At 50.1% G+C, this 15101-nt stretch overlaps 1 protein-coding gene across 1 annotated transcript in view; it reads right to left on the bottom strand.

Moving 5' to 3' along the window:
• LOC147697200 (uncharacterized) overlaps positions 1-15101 on the bottom strand; it is an 80059-nt gene that overhangs the window by 25469 nt on the left and 39489 nt on the right. The window contains exon 3 of the mRNA XM_086933309.1: positions 9323-9445. Within this exon, the coding sequence (XP_086789435.1) occupies positions 9323-9445 (123 nt within the window). The remainder of the gene's footprint in view (positions 1-9322; positions 9446-15101) is intronic.

Here is a 15101-nt window from a genome sequence, read left to right as displayed (position 1 = left end):
AAACTCCACCCAGCGCCACTGTAGCTTGCTGTGCTTCAGGGACCGTCCACGCTGAGAGGACACCAGCAACAAGCAGCTCAAAAAAGACTCAATAAAACGCTGGTGCACCCTAAAGACCAGTGGCGTAACGAAACTTGAGGGGGGCCCCCCAGCAAACTACATGGAGGGGCCCCCCTCCAATCCTCCGTGCCAGTCTAGAGCTCTCAGGCCAGCGACCCACCATAATCCAGGGGATGGGGGGCTATTATTACGCCACTGTCACCAATCCAGCTGTTATAAGTAACACTGGATGGTGGAGTCAAAGGTTGGGCTTAGTCTGCCAGCAGGCTATCTTGGGTGGTGGTTCATTCATTACAGGGTCCCTGCCATCAGCACGCCGGGGAAGTTTGCCCAATTTTAGGTGGGTTTCCTGATGCAGACTCCTGTCATGATATACAACATGGGGCCCACTCATCGTTCAGTTTTGACAAAAGTGCATCCACTGCTCCTTCTCATTTCCGTTTTAAAACATTAGACAATGCGACAAAGCAGTATTTCAAAAGCAGATGTAACTACAAAGAGCAAATTTTGATAATACATTTTTATTAGTAGACAATAGCAATCTTAACCACATTGCTGCTTGAGAGATTCCTTTGCTGTGCTGGACAGCAATAAAAACGGGTGTGGTCATGACGAGCTCAGCTCGTCATGAGCACAGGAGCACTGTACTGCATGACGAACTCAGCTCGTCATGAGCATGGAAGGGGTTAAGAGGCATTGCATAGCTTCATATACACTGTGACCCCAATTCCATCACAGTCTCTCTCTCTCTCTCTCTCTCTCTCTCTCTCTCTCTCTCTCTCTCTCTTTCAGTGAGCCAGTCTCTCTCTCTCAGTAAGTCAGTCAGTCTGTCAGTCTCTCTCTCTCTCTGTCAGTCTGTCAGTCAGTCGGTCTCTCTCTCTCTGTCAGTCTCTCTATCTCTCTTTCTGTCAGTCTGTCAGTTAGTCAGCTTCTCTCTCAGTCAGTTAGTCTGTCTCTCTCTCAGTCAGTTTCTCAGCCAGTCAGTCTCTCGGTCAGTCAGTATTCAGTCTCTGAGTCAGTCAGTCAGTACTCTCTCTCCACTCTCTCTCGCTCTCTCTCCATTCTCTCTCTCAACTCTGCCCACTCTATCTCCACTGTCTCTCTCTCCACTGTCTCCCCACTGTCTATCCTCCACTCTCTCTCCGCTGTCTCTTCACTGTCTCTCTCTCACTCTCACTCTCTCTCTCTCTCTCTCCACTCTCTCTCCACTCTCTCTCCACTCTCTCTCCACTCTCTCTCTTCACTCTCTATCTCTCTCCATCTCTCTCTCTCTCCCCAATTCCATCACAGTCTCTCTCTCTCTCTCTCTCTCTCTCTCTCTCTCTCTCTCTCTCTCTCTCTCTCTCTCTCTCGCTCTCTCTCTCTCAGTGAGTCAGTCTCTCTCTCAGCCAGTAAGTCTCTCTCTGTCTGTCATTCAGTCTCTCTCAGTCAGTCAGTCTCTCTCAGTCAATTAGTCTGTCAGTCAGTCAGTCGGTTAGTCTCTCTCTCTGTCAGTCTGTCAGTCAGTCGGTCTCTCTGTCAGTCTCTCTATCTCTCTTTCTGTCAGTCTGTCAGTCAGCCTCTCTCTCAGTCAGTCAGTCTGTCTCTCTGTCAGTCAGTCTCTCTCAGTCAATTAATCTGTCAGTCAGTCAGTCTGTCAGTCTCTGAGTCAGTCAGTCTCTACTCTCTCTCCACTCTTCCTCACTCTATCTCCACTGTCTCTCTCCACTCTCTCTCCACTGTCTCTTCACTGTCTCTTCACTGTCTATCTCTCCACTGTCTCTTCACTGTCTCTCTCTCCACTGTCTCTCTCTCACTCTCACTCTCTCTCTCTTTCCACTCTCTCTCCACCCTCTCTCCACTCTCTCTCCACTGTCTCCCTCCACTCTCTCTCTACTCTCTCTCCACTCTCTCTCTATCTCTCTCCACTCTCCACTCTCTCTCTCTCCACTCTCTCCACTCTCTTTCTCTCCACTCTCTCTCTTTTCACTCTTTCTTGCTCAATCTCTCTACTGTCTCTCCACTCTCTCTCTCCACTGTCTATCTCCACTTTCTCTCCACTCTCTCTCTCTACTCTCTCTCCACTCTCTCTCCACTCTCTCTCTCCACTGTCTCTCTCCACTGTCTCTCTCCACTGTCTCTCGACTCTCTCACTCTCTCTCCACTCTCTCGCCACTCTCCCTCTCCACTGTCTCTCTCTACTCTCTCTCCACTCTCTCTCCACTCTCTCTCCACTCTCTCTCTACTCTCTCTCCACTCTCTCTCTCTACTGTCTCTCTCTCCACTCTCTCTCTCCTCTCTCTCTCCACTCTCTCTCCACTCTCTCTCAACTCTCTCTTCCCACTCTCTCTCTCTCCACTGTTTCCCTCCACTCTCTCTCTACTCTCTCTCCACTCTCTCTCTCTCCACTGTCTCTCTCCACTGTCTCTATCCACTCTCACTACTCTCTCTACTCTCTCTCACTCTCTCTCCACTCTCTCTCTCTCACTCTCTCTCAACTCTATCTCCACTCTCTCTCTCTACTGTGTGTCTCCACTCTCTCCCTCCACTCTATCTCTACTCTCTGTCCACTCTCTCTCCACTGTCTCTCTCTCCACTTTCTCTCTCCACTCTCTCTCTCTTTCCACTGTCTCTCTCCACTCTCTCACCACTCTCTCTCTCCACTCTCTCTGTCTCCACTCTCTCTCTCTCCACCCTCTCTCTCCACCCTATATCTACACCCTACTCTCTCTACTCTCTCTCTCTCTCTACTCTCTCTCTACTCTCTCTCTCCACTCTCCACTCTCTCTCTCTCCACTCTCTCCACTCTCTTTCTCTCCACTCTCTCTCTTTTCACTATTTCGTGCTCAATCTCTCTACTGTCTCTCCACTCTCTCTCTCCACTGTCTATCTCCACTCTCTCTCCACTCTCTCTCTCTCTACTCTCTCTCCACTCTCTCTCCACTGTCTCTCTCCACTGTCTCTCTCCACTGTCTCTCTCCACTCTCTCGACTCTCTCACTCTCTCTCCACTGTCTCTATCCACTCTCACTACTCTCTCTACTCTCTCTCACTCTCTCTCCACTCTCTCTCTCTCTTACTCTCTCTCAACTCTCTCTCCACTCTCTCTCTCTCACTCTCTCTCAACTCTCTCTCCACTCTCTCTCTCTACTGTGTGTCTCCACTCTCTCCCGTCACTCTATCTCTACTCTCTCTCCACTCTCTCTCCACTGTCTCTCTCTCCACTTTCTCTCTCCACTCTCTCTCTTTCCACTGTCTCTCTCCACTCTCTCACCACTCTCTCTCTCCACTCTCTCTCTCTCCACTCTCTCTCTCTCCACCCTCTCTCTCCACCCTATATCTACACCCTACTCTCTCTACTCTCTCTCTCTCTACTCTCTCTCTACTCTCTCTCTCCACTCTCCACTCTCCACTCTCTCTCTCTCCACTCTCTCCACTCTCTTTCTCTCCACTCTCTCTCTTTTCACTCTTTCGTGCTCAATCTCTCTACTCTCTCTCCACTGTCTCTCTCCACTGTCTCTCTCCACTGTCTCTCTCCACTCTCTCGACTCTCTCACTCTCTCTCCACTGTCTCTATCCACTCTCACTACTCTCTCTACTCTCTCTCACTCTCTCTCCACTCTCTCTCTCTTACTCTCTCTCAACTCTCTCTCCACTCTCTCTCTCTCACTCTCTCTCAACTCTCTCTCCACTCTCTCTCTCTACTGTGTGTCTCCACTCTCTCCCTCCACTCTATCTCTACTCTCTCTCCACTCTCTCTCCACTGTCTCTCTCTCCACTTTCTCTCTCCACTCTCTCTCTTTCCACTGTCTCTCTCCACTCTCTCACCACTCTCTCTCTCCACTCTCTCTCTCTCCACTCTCTCTCTCTCCACCCTCTCTCTCCACCCTATATCTACACCCTACTCTCTCTACTCTCTCTCTCTCTCTACTCTCTCTCTACTCTCTCTCTCCACTCTCCACTCTCTCTCCACTCTCTCCACTCTCTTTCTCTCCACTCTCTCTCTTTTCACTCTTTCGTGCTCAATCTCTCTAGTGTCTCTCCACTCTCTCTCTCCACTGTCTATCTCCACTCTCTCTCCACTCTCTCTCTCTCTACTCTCTCTCCACTCTCTCTCCACTGTCTCTCTCCACTGTCTCTCTCCACTGTCTCTCTCCACTCTCTCGACTCTCTCACTCTCTCTCCACTGTCTCTATCCACTCTCACTACTCTCTCTACTCTCTCTCACTCTCTCTCCACTCTCTCTCTCTTACTCTCTCTCAACTCTCTCTCCACTCTCTCTCTCTACTGTGTGTCTCCACTCTCTCCCTCCACTCTATCTCTACTCTCTCTCCACTCTCTCTCCACTGTCTCTCTCTCCACTTTCTCTCTCCACTCTCTCTCTCTCCACTGTCTCTCTCCACTCTCTCACCACTCTCTCTCCACTCTCTCTCTCCACTCTCTCTCTCCACTCTCTCTCTCTCCACTCTCTCCACCCTCTCTCTCCACCCTATCTCTACACCCTACTCTCTCTACTCTCTCTCTCTCTACTCTCTCTCTCCACTCTCCACTCTCCACTCTCTCTCTCTCCACTCTCTCCTCTCTCTTTCTCTCCACTCTCTCTCTTTTCACTCTTTCTTGCTCAATCTCTCTACTGTCTCTCCACTCTCTCTCTCCACTGTCTATCTCCACTCTCTCTCTCTACTCTCTCTCCACTCTCTCTCCACTGTCTCTCTCGACTCTCTCGACTCTCTCACTCTCTCTCCACTCTCTCGCCACTCTCCCTCTCCACTGTCTCTCTCTCTACTCTCTCTCCACTCTCTCTCCACTCTATCCCTCCACTCTCTCTCTCCACTCTCTCTTTCTACTGTCTCTCTCTCCACTCTCTCTCTCTCTCTCCACTCTCTCTCCACTCTCTCTCTACTCTCTCTCTCCACTCTCTCTCTCTCCACTGTTTCCCTCCACTCTCTCTCTACTCTCCCTCCACTCTCTCTCTCTCTCTCCACTGTATCTCTCCACTGTCTCTATCCACTCTCACTACTCTCTCTACTCTCTCTCACTCTCTCTCCACTCTCTCTCTCACTCTCTCTCAACTCTCTCTCCACTCTCTCTACTATGTGTCTCCACTCTCTCCCTCCACTCTATCTCTACTCTCTCTCCACTCTCTCTCCACTGTCTCTCTCTCCACTTTCTCTCTCCACTCTCTCTCTCTCCACTGTCTCTCTCCACTCTCTCACCACTCTCTCTCTCCACTCTCTCTCTCTCCACTCTCTCTCTCTCTCCACTGTCTCTCTCCACTGTCTCTATCCAGTCTCACTACTCTCTCTACTCTCTCTCACTCTCTCTCCACTCTCTCTCTCTACTGTGTGTCTCCACTCTCTCCCTCCACTCTATCTCTACTCTCTCCTCACTCTCTCTCCACTGTCTCTCTCTCCACTTTCTCTCTCCACTCTCTCTCTCTCCACTGTCTCTCTCCACACTCTCACCACTCTCTCTCTCCACTCTCTCTCTCTCCACTCTCTCTCTCTCCACTCTCTCTCTCTCTACTCTCTCTCTCCACTCTCTATCTCCACTCTCTCGCTCTCACCACTCTCTCTCTCCACTCCCTCTCTCTCCACTCTCTCTCTCCACTCTCTCTCTCTCTCTCCACACTCTCTCTCTCCACTCTCTCTCTCACGCCACTCTCTCTCCATTATCTCCCACTTTCTCTCACAAAGTAGTGTGCATTGCCATAGGCGTCTGCAGAAATGTTTCCAGAGGGGCACATTTTTAACTTCATCACCATCCCCCTTGCAACCTTCTCCCCTCTGCCTTGCACGCTTCTCGCCCTCCCCCTTGCACCCTTCTCGTCCTCCCCATCCGTCTTGCACCCTTTTCTACCTTGCACCATTCTCCTCTCTGCCTTGCACCCTTCTCCCCTCTGCCTTGCACCCTTCTCCTTTCTGCTTTGCACTCTTCTCTCCTCTGCCTTGCACTCTTCTCCCCCTCCGCCTTGCACCCTCCTCTACCTTGCACCCTTCTCCCCTCTGCCTTGCATCCTTCTCTCCCTCCACCTTGCACCCTTCTCTACCTTGCACCCTTCTCCCCTCTGCCTGGCACTCTTCTCCCCTCCCCCTTGCAAACTTCTCCCCTCTGTCTTGCACCCTTCTCCTCTCTACCTTGCACCCTTCTCCCCTCTGCCTTGTACCCTTCTCCACTCCGCCTTGCACCCTTCTCCCCTCCGCCTTGCACCCATCTCCTCTCTGCCTTGCACCCTTTCCTCTCTGCCTTGCACACTTCTCCCCTCGGCATTCCACCCTTCTCCCCCTCCCCATTGCACCCTTCTCCCCTCTGCCTTTCACCCTTCTCCCCTTCGCCTTGCACCCATGTCTACCTTGCACCCTTCTCCTCTCTGCCCTTCTCCTCTCTTCTTTGCACCCTTCTCCCCTCTGCCTTGCACACTTCTCCCCTCCGCCTTGCACCCTTCTCCCTCTCCGCCTTGCACCCTTCGTTACCTTGCACCCTTCTCCCATCTGCCTTGCACCCTTCTCCCTTCCACCTTGCACCCTTCTCCTCTCTGCCTTGCACCCTTCTCGTCTCTGCCTTGCACCCTTCTCCACTCTGCCTTGTACTCTTCTCCCCTCCGCCTTGCACCCTTCTCCTCTCTGCCTTGCACCCTTCTCCCCTCTGCCTTGTACCCTTCTCCCCTCCCCCTTGCACCCTTCTCCCCTTCCCTTGCACTCTTCTCCCCTCTGCCTTGCACCCTTCTCCTCTCTACCTTGCACCCTTATCCCCTCTGCCTTGAACCCTTCTCCTCTCTACCTTGCACCTTCTCCCCTCTGCCTTGTACTCTTCTCCCCCTCCCTGTTGCACCTTCTCCCCTCTGGCTTGCACCCTTCTCCCCTCCCCCTTGCACCCTTCTCTACCTTGCACCATTCTCATCTCTGCCTTGCACCCTTCTCCCCTCTGCCTTGCACCCTTCTCCCCTCTGCCTTGCACCCTTCTCTCCTCTGCCTTGCACCCTTCTCCCTCTCTGCCTTGAACCCTTCTCTACCTTGCACTCTTCTCCCCTCTGCCTTGCACCCTTCTCCCCCTCCGCCTTGCACCCTTCTCTACCTTGCACCCTTCTCCCTTCTGCATTGCACCCTTCTCCCCTCCTCCTTGCAACCTTCTACTCTCTGCCTTGCACCCTTCTTCCCTCTGCCTTGCACCCTTCTCCCCTCCCCCCTGCAATCTTCTCCCCTCTGCCTTGCAACCTTCTCCTCTCTACCTTGCACCCCTCTCCCCTCTGCCTATCACCCTTCTCCCTCCCCGTTGCACCCTTCTCCTCTCTGCCTTGCACCCTTCTCCCCCCTGCCTTTCACCCTTCTCCCCCTCCCGTTGCACCCTTCTCCCCTTTGCCTTGCACCCTTCTCCCCTCCGCCTTGCACCCTTCTCTACCTTGCACCCTTCTCCTCTCTGCCCTTCTCCTCTCTGTCTTGCATCCTTCTCCGCTCTGCCTTGCACCCTTCTCCCCTCTGCCTTGCACCCTTCTCCCCTCTGTCCTGCACCCTTCTCCCTTCACCTTGCACCCTTCTCCTCTCTGCCTTGCACCCTTCTCCTCTCTGCCTTGCACCCTTCTCCTCTCTGCCTTGCACCCTTCTCCCCTCTGCCTTGCACCCTTCTCCCCTCCGCCTTGCACCCTTCTCCTCTCTGCCTTACACCCTTCTCCCCTCCACCTTGCACCCTTCTCCTCTCTGCCTTGCACCCTTCTCCCCTCTGCCTTGCACCCTTCTCCTCTCTGCCTTGCACCCTTCTCCCCTCTGCCTTGCACCCTTCTCCCCTCCGCCTTGCACCCTTCTCCTCTCTGCCTTGCACCCTTCTCCCCTCCACCTTGCACCCTTCTCCCCTCCCCCTTGCACTCTTCTCCCATCTGCCTTGCACCCTTATTCTCTCTACCTTGCACCCTGCTCCCCTCTGCCTTGAACCCTTCTCCTCTCTACCTTGCACCCTGATCCTCTCTGCCTTGCACCCTTCTCCCCTCTGCCTTGTACCCTTCTCCCCCTCCCTGTTGCACCTTCTCCCCTCTGGCTTGCACCCTTCTCCCCTCCACCTTGCACCCGTCTCTACGTTGCACCATTGTCATCTCTACCGTGCACCCTTCTCTCCTCTGCCTTGCACCCTTCTCTCTGCCTCGCACCCTTCTCTCCTCTGCCTTGCACTCTTCTCCCCCTCCGTCTTGCACCCTCCTCTACCTTGCACCCTTCTCCCCTCTGCCTTGCATCCTTCTCTCCCTCCACCTTGCACCCTTCTCTACCTTGCACCCTTCTCCCCTCTGCCTGTCACTCTTCTCCCCTCCCCCTTGCAAACTTCTCCCCTCTGTCTTGCACCCTTCTCCTCTCTACCTTGCACCCTTCTCCCCTCTGCCTTGCACCCTTCTCCACTCCGCCTTGCACCCTTCTCCCCTCCGCCTTGCACCCATCTCCTCTCTGCCTTGCACCCTTTCCTCTCTGCCTTGCACACTTCTCCCCTCGGCCTTCCACCCTTCTCCCCCTCCCCATTGCACCCTTCTCTCCTCTGCCTTGCACCCTTCTCCCCTTCGCCTTGCACCCTTGTCTACCTTGCACCCTTCTCCTCTCTGCCCTTCTCCTCTCTTCTTTGCACCCTTCTCCCCTCTGCCTTGCACACTTCTCCCCTCCGCCTTGCACCCTTCTCCCTCTCCGCCTTGCACCCTTCGTTACCTTGCACCCTTCTCCCATCTGCCTTGCACCCTTCTCCCCTCCACCTTGCACCCTTCTCCTCTCTGCCTTGCACCCTTCTCCACTCTGCCTTGCACCCTTCTCCCCTTTGCCTTGCACCCTTCTCGTCTCGGCCTTGCACCCTTCTCGTCTCGGCCTTGCACTCTTCTCCCCTCCCCCTTGCACTATTCTCCCCTCTGCCCTGCACCCTTCTCCCCTCTGCCTTGAACCCTTCTACTCTCTACCTTGCACCCTTCTCCTCTTTGCCTTGCAACCTTCTCCCCTCTGCCTTGCACCCTTCTCCCCCTCCCCGTTGCACCCTTCTCCCCTCCCCTTGCACTCTTCTCCCCTCCGCCTTGCACCCTCCTCTACCTTGCACCCTTCTCCTATCTGCCTTTTGCCCTACTCCTCTCTGCCTTGCACCCTTCGCCCCTCTGCCTTGAATCTCTCACACTATGAAGGTCTCCAACACAGCGGATAAGAAGTGTGATGAGATGTTACTTAGACCACCTTAAAATTACTGAGACCATTTTCAAACGTTTAGCAAAATCCAAGCCTCTTTGTGTTTAGGTTATAGGAGTTGTGATGTCTGGTAGTGTATACACTCACCGTTACATGTCTTTTCGTCATCTTCGAGGAGAAACCCTGGACGGCAGCTGCATCTGTAAGAGCCAAAGGTGTTGGTGCAGCTGTGATGGCACTGGTGTGATGCATCAGCACACTCGTCAATATCTTAGAAGATATTGAAGGGAAACAAAATAGAAAGACAATGTAATGGCAGACACACATAAACAAGGAGTATTCACAACATTATTGCTAATTCTACAAAAGATGAGTTATAAATCACGTGGTGCCTACCACGCTCCATAATGTGCATAAGATGCAATTTAGAACAAAGTCAATTTTTTCAAAGATCCTACAACAGCTGTTAATTTGTGATGTGAAACCTAATATTACCCTATACCCTCGAAGGAAACTGTAACCTTTGTGAGTGAAGAAAACGTACAGATGTTCCTTAGAGTTCTTCTTCTCACAGGTGAAAGATAAGGGGGTCCACGCTAAAACTACAAAAATAGGCAGACACACAAACATTGGTATTTTATGGTAATGAGCACTTATGTGTTTTGCTTCGGCAAATCATGTAAGAATTACCATCAGGACAGCTTTGAGCAGCGACGGCTCCTCCGCTATGGCGGAGGAGCGTCTCCACCCTCCCAAAAACAGCAGGAAAGGAGAAAAAAAATGATGCTCGTTTTATTTCTCCTTTCCTGCCAAGTCTTGGGGGCGGGGCCTGGGGAGTGACAGCACTAAGGGGAGTGGTAGTAAACTCCCATCCCTGCGCATGATGGTTTGGCTGCCCGCCTCAGGCCGGTCAAGTAATCATGCACTGTGAACCTCTCTGCATCCCCAGCTGCATTGCTGGGTTGGAGAGAGCAAGCACAGACTCCCAGTCTTTCCTGGAGCGCCAATCCAGGGCACTCAGGCCAAACCTGAAGCTACTCTCATGTGAGAGCAGCTTCAGAATCGGCCGCAGGGTATTCTAGAAGAATGTACCTGAAGCAGAGGAGCGTGACGTGGGAAACGGTCGGCTGAAGAGAACTTTTTTTTAAATAATTTTTTATTTTGCCTCCCCTCCATTCTTTACCCCTATGGCCCCCTCACCCCCGCCCTGCCACTCGTCCAAAACACGGTCTGTTACTGGCTTTGAGCTGGTACACAGGCAAGATGGAGAAAGTTCACATCAAGCTGCTATATTTGCAGAATTCTGTTCTGCAATATGCATGCTCCACACATTTCATGACTACGGCCTCAGATTAAACTGAACTGTTGTTTGCTGGTGCGGCAGCAGCTCCAGTGTCTGCAGGTGTCTACTTTTTTGTCTAGCCATTTCATAGTGCCCCAAATAAAAGTATAGTGTGGGGATTAGACTGGAAATCAGGGGAAAATGATTAAAGTGTATTATTCTTTAAATATTTTAACGTAACAGGAATGCAAAATAATTAAAAATTATTATTTTTAACCTTGAACTACTAAAATAAATTGTTACATGTTAATATTTAAAAATAAAAGTTTAATAAATAAATAAAAAGGTACACACACATATATTTAAATACACATATACAAGTGTGTGTATATATGTGTGTGTGTGTGTGTGTGTGTATTATATATATATATATATATATATATATATATATATATATCACGCTCCCTGTCCCACTGGAAATCAGGGCACTCGTGGGCGGGTGCAGGTTGCGGTAATGGGTACCCGCAATTAACACTCTTGCTCTACTTTAGAAATTGTTTCTTCTAAAGAACTGCACTCGTGGGACCAAAGGTTTGGCGGTGCTCACACCAAGGATTTATTCACAGTTATTGACAAACGCGTTTCAGCTTACGCCTTCCTCAGTGTCAATTGCATTGTGGAAACCGGCCCGGGATATAGCGATAAACAATCATAGACATGGTTGACGGACTTTACTGTTTTTGGGTCGCGCCATATTGGAACATGTAAATACACTTCACATTAGGTGCATATTACCCCCCTTTGGAAACCAAAGTCAATACAGCCGTGTATCGGCATGTTTCCCCGTATTTGTACATCCGGGGAAAATGTCGGGTGCCTTCAAATAAAGCCCGGTTGAGTTTCCAGAGTCCATCAAGCCATGTATTGGCAAGAGCTATTTTTGGCCAGCTTCAGTGCAAGATATATACAGTGCCCCAGCTTCCCATCACCATTCTAAGGATCCATGATCCCAATAATTACAAACAATTACATAAAGTTAAATTCAAACTTAACATGGCTCAGTCATATTCTTGGATCAGTTGGACAGGGTTTGATTATGTCCCTTTTATTCAGTTATTTTCCCAGATGTACCGCCAGTTCTTCCCCATGGTTCAATCCTCTTGGTGCCTTGGTCATAAGGTCAATTATATACCTCGATTCTAGGCGTCTTAATGTTCTTAATCTATCGCCTCCTCTTGGGTTTTCAGGTACGAAGTCTAAGCCAAAGTACTGCAATTTGGTTCTGTCTCGTTGGTGCACCATATCAAAATGTCTTGCAACAGGGTATGCTGGGTCGGCTTTCTCTATTGCCCTTTGGTGTTCAAGTACCCTGATCTTTAGTTGGTGGATTGTGCTTCCGATATATCTTAGCCCACACGGGCAGATGAGGCAATACACTGCGTAGTTGGTACTGCAGGTTAAGAATTTCTTGATGGATTTAGATATTCCTGCCTCTGGGATGTCATATTTTCGCACCCTCTTACATCCCGTGCAGGCTTTGCATTTCCCGCAGGGGAAGAAACCCCCCAGCTCAGCAATTTTGCCAGTTCTAGATGTTGCCTTTTTGAAGTGGCTTCTCACCAGAGAGTCTTTCAGTGACCTCGCTTTTCGATACGTGATCAAGGGCTTGGTTGGAATATCTTCTTTCAGTATGGGATCAGTTCCCAGAATGTGCCAGTTTTTTTGCAAGATTTTTCTGAATCCCATGGAGTTGCTGGTATATGGCGTGATTAGGCGAAATTTGCCTTCATTTTTGGATTGTCTTTTAGGGGCTTTTGGCTTTAGGAGTTCTTCCCTTTTGATTTTTCTCACTTTTTTCAAAGTTTTCTCAAGAGACATTGGATCATACCCTCTTCTGCTGAACCTTTCTATACAACCTGCTGCGGCTGTTTCAAAGTCCTGCTCTCTACTGCTGTTTCTTTTCATCCTGAGCAGTTCTCCATACGGGATGCTTTGTATCAGCCTTTTTGGGTGGTTGCTGTCGGCTCGCAGAATTGAATTGCCTGCCGTCGGCTTGCGGTATAGTGATGTTTGTAACCTGTTGTTATCTACCACTACCCTCAAGTCCAGGTACTCAGTGGTTGTTGCACTTATTGTTCCTGAGAAGTGTAGGTTACAGTTGTTGTCATTCAGCATTATGATGTACTGCTGTGCCCCCTCCATCGTCCCTTGCCACACGATGAAGAGGTCATCAATATACCTTAGCCATTTTATCACTCTCTGTGTTCCCTGTTCCTCAGTCTGAAGGACCATGGGCACCCGCTCCTCCCACCAGCCGACGAACAGGTTCGCGTAGCTGGGGGCAAAGCAGGTGCCCATCGCGGTCCCGGAGACCTGTGTGTAGAGTTGGTCATTAAACAGAAAAATGTTGCTTGTAAGACAGAACTCTATAAATTCCAGCAACATACGATTATGAAGAGCGAATCTGGCAGGTCTTTTGTTTAGAAAATGCTCCACTGCTATCACGCCTAGATCATGTCTGATGTTAGTGTAAAGACTGGTTATGTCTAACACAACCATCAGATAAGTGGAGTCCCATGTTACATCAGATATTTTCGTTAAAAAATCTTTGGTGTCCTTTACATGTGACTTGAGCTGCGTCACCAGAGGGAATAGGAAACTGTCTATGAATTTAGACATATTTTCTGTTAGTCCATTCATTGATGACACTATGGGCCTTCCTGGGGGCTCCCTTGCATTTTTGTGGAGCTTAGGTAAGTGGTAGAAAGTCGGGATGGTGGGGTTGTTACTTCTCAAATACATATTTTCTTCACTCCCCAGCATGGATTTCTTATACCATTTGTTAACCAGTTCATCATACCTTCTTATGCCCTCTTTGTATTGTTTGTCATCTGTTTTTTGGTAGTATTTTGTGTCCGATAATTGTCTCAATGCCTCTTTTTGGTAGTATTCCCTTGTTAGTAACACAACATTCCCCCCTTTGTCCGAGGGCTTTATTATTGTGTTTTCATCCTTTTCTAGGTTGCGTAAAGCTTCTCTTTCCTGTGGGGTGACGTTGTCTTTGGTGTGTGACGTTTCTCGTTTTCCTCTTAGAGACACCAGATCATTCAGGACCGTTTCGGAAAATGCATCTATTGCGTCCCACGGCATTACTGGACAAAATGTGGACTTTAGCTTGAAATCACTTTCCTCTCTCTCCTGTTCGATTTCATTATCTGCAGCTCTATTAATCATAGAATTCTCCTGTGATGGTTGTGTCTCTCTTTCCATTCTTAGGTTTTCCAAGTTCTCTATCCCTCTTAAGTCTTCGCAGGATAGGATGTCGGTAGCAGTTAGTCTTTTCCGCACACTTTTAGATCCTTTCGTATTTATTCTGAGTTGGTGATACTTATGTAGCTTGAGTTTCCTTATAAACGCATGTAGGTCAATCCTCATCTGTGTATATTCACTTTTGTTGTTGGGGCAGAAGCTTAAGCCCCTACTCAGCAAATTCTGTTCAGCTTCAGTTAACTGTCTCTCCGACAGGTTAACCACAGTGAGGTCGTCTACTTGAGTGGTGTTCATCTCTTGTTGGGCTTTCTTCTGCTCCTCCATCTCTGGGCCCTTCCTCTTCCTGCCTCCTCCTGCTCTTCTCGTTCTTCTCCTGCCTCGTTTTCCGGAGGCTTGTTCTTGCCGCCTCGTAGCCATGACTGGCGGATTACTGTACATTCGTCGTGAAAAGGAGGAGGGGTAGGTGTCCGTCCTCCTCTTTGTTTCCCGGCTGTGGGTCTCCTTCTCTGTTCGTCCACCGTCTCACTGTCGGTAACTTCCGATTCCGACGTGTTCAGTGGGGAGGTTTTGCCTTGTGCTCTTTTTCGATCAACTTCTTTCCTTGGCGCGTCGTATTTCTTGGCATACGTTAAAATTCTGCCGGACAGGTAGTCGTTTTCGTCTCTTATATATTTCTCCTGTTTTCGACTTTTGATCTTTTCCTCGTATTTGTTCAGGCGGACCTTAAGTTGATCCTTTAGAGTCGCTAATCTCTCAGGCTTTTCCTCCTTTAGCAGTTCCTGTTCCAGTGACTCTATCTCTGCCAGAGTTTTTCCGCGGTCACTCCACGCGTATTTCACTAATATTGCCAGAGTTCCTTCGCAATAATGTGCGGTATGTTCAGCCCAATCTGTTAGGAGTTGGGGATCCGGGTTCTCATAGGAAGGGATGGTGTACACTCTTAAGCCCCTTGGTACTCTTTTGTCGTCAATATAGCTCTGGAGGCTAGTAGCCTCCCACCACTTCCGTATTTCTCTCTCGTGTAATCTTTCAAGTTTCACCAAGAGCTCGTTAAGTTTGGTTTTTGGTGGCTGGGGTGCTGCGCTTGTGCTGGAGCTTGCTGTTGCAGCCTCTTGTTTTTTAAAAATTCCCTTCGCTGCATCCCTGCGCGTGTCCTCACAATACATATCCTGTCATGGATTTACGCTGATATCTTTGTGAAGTGGTGTGAGCACCCGTTTGGTAAACCACTGTCGCCCTGCTGCCACTACGCCCTTGCTCGTATAGATCCGGGCTCGCGCTCTCACCGTGAGGTTTGCAGATTCCGTCTCGTCCTTCCAGTCCTCCCCAGCTCGACTGCTGCCTCCGGTTCGCTGGTTAGCGGTCACGCGATTG

Source organism: Lissotriton vulgaris, chromosome 8, assembly GCF_964263255.1.
Source record: "Lissotriton vulgaris chromosome 8, aLisVul1.2, whole genome shotgun sequence".
Taxonomy (NCBI): domain Eukaryota; kingdom Metazoa; phylum Chordata; class Amphibia; order Caudata; family Salamandridae; genus Lissotriton; species Lissotriton vulgaris.
Note: the sequence above shows the minus strand (reverse complement) of the source record. Positions and strands in the feature narration are given on the sequence as shown.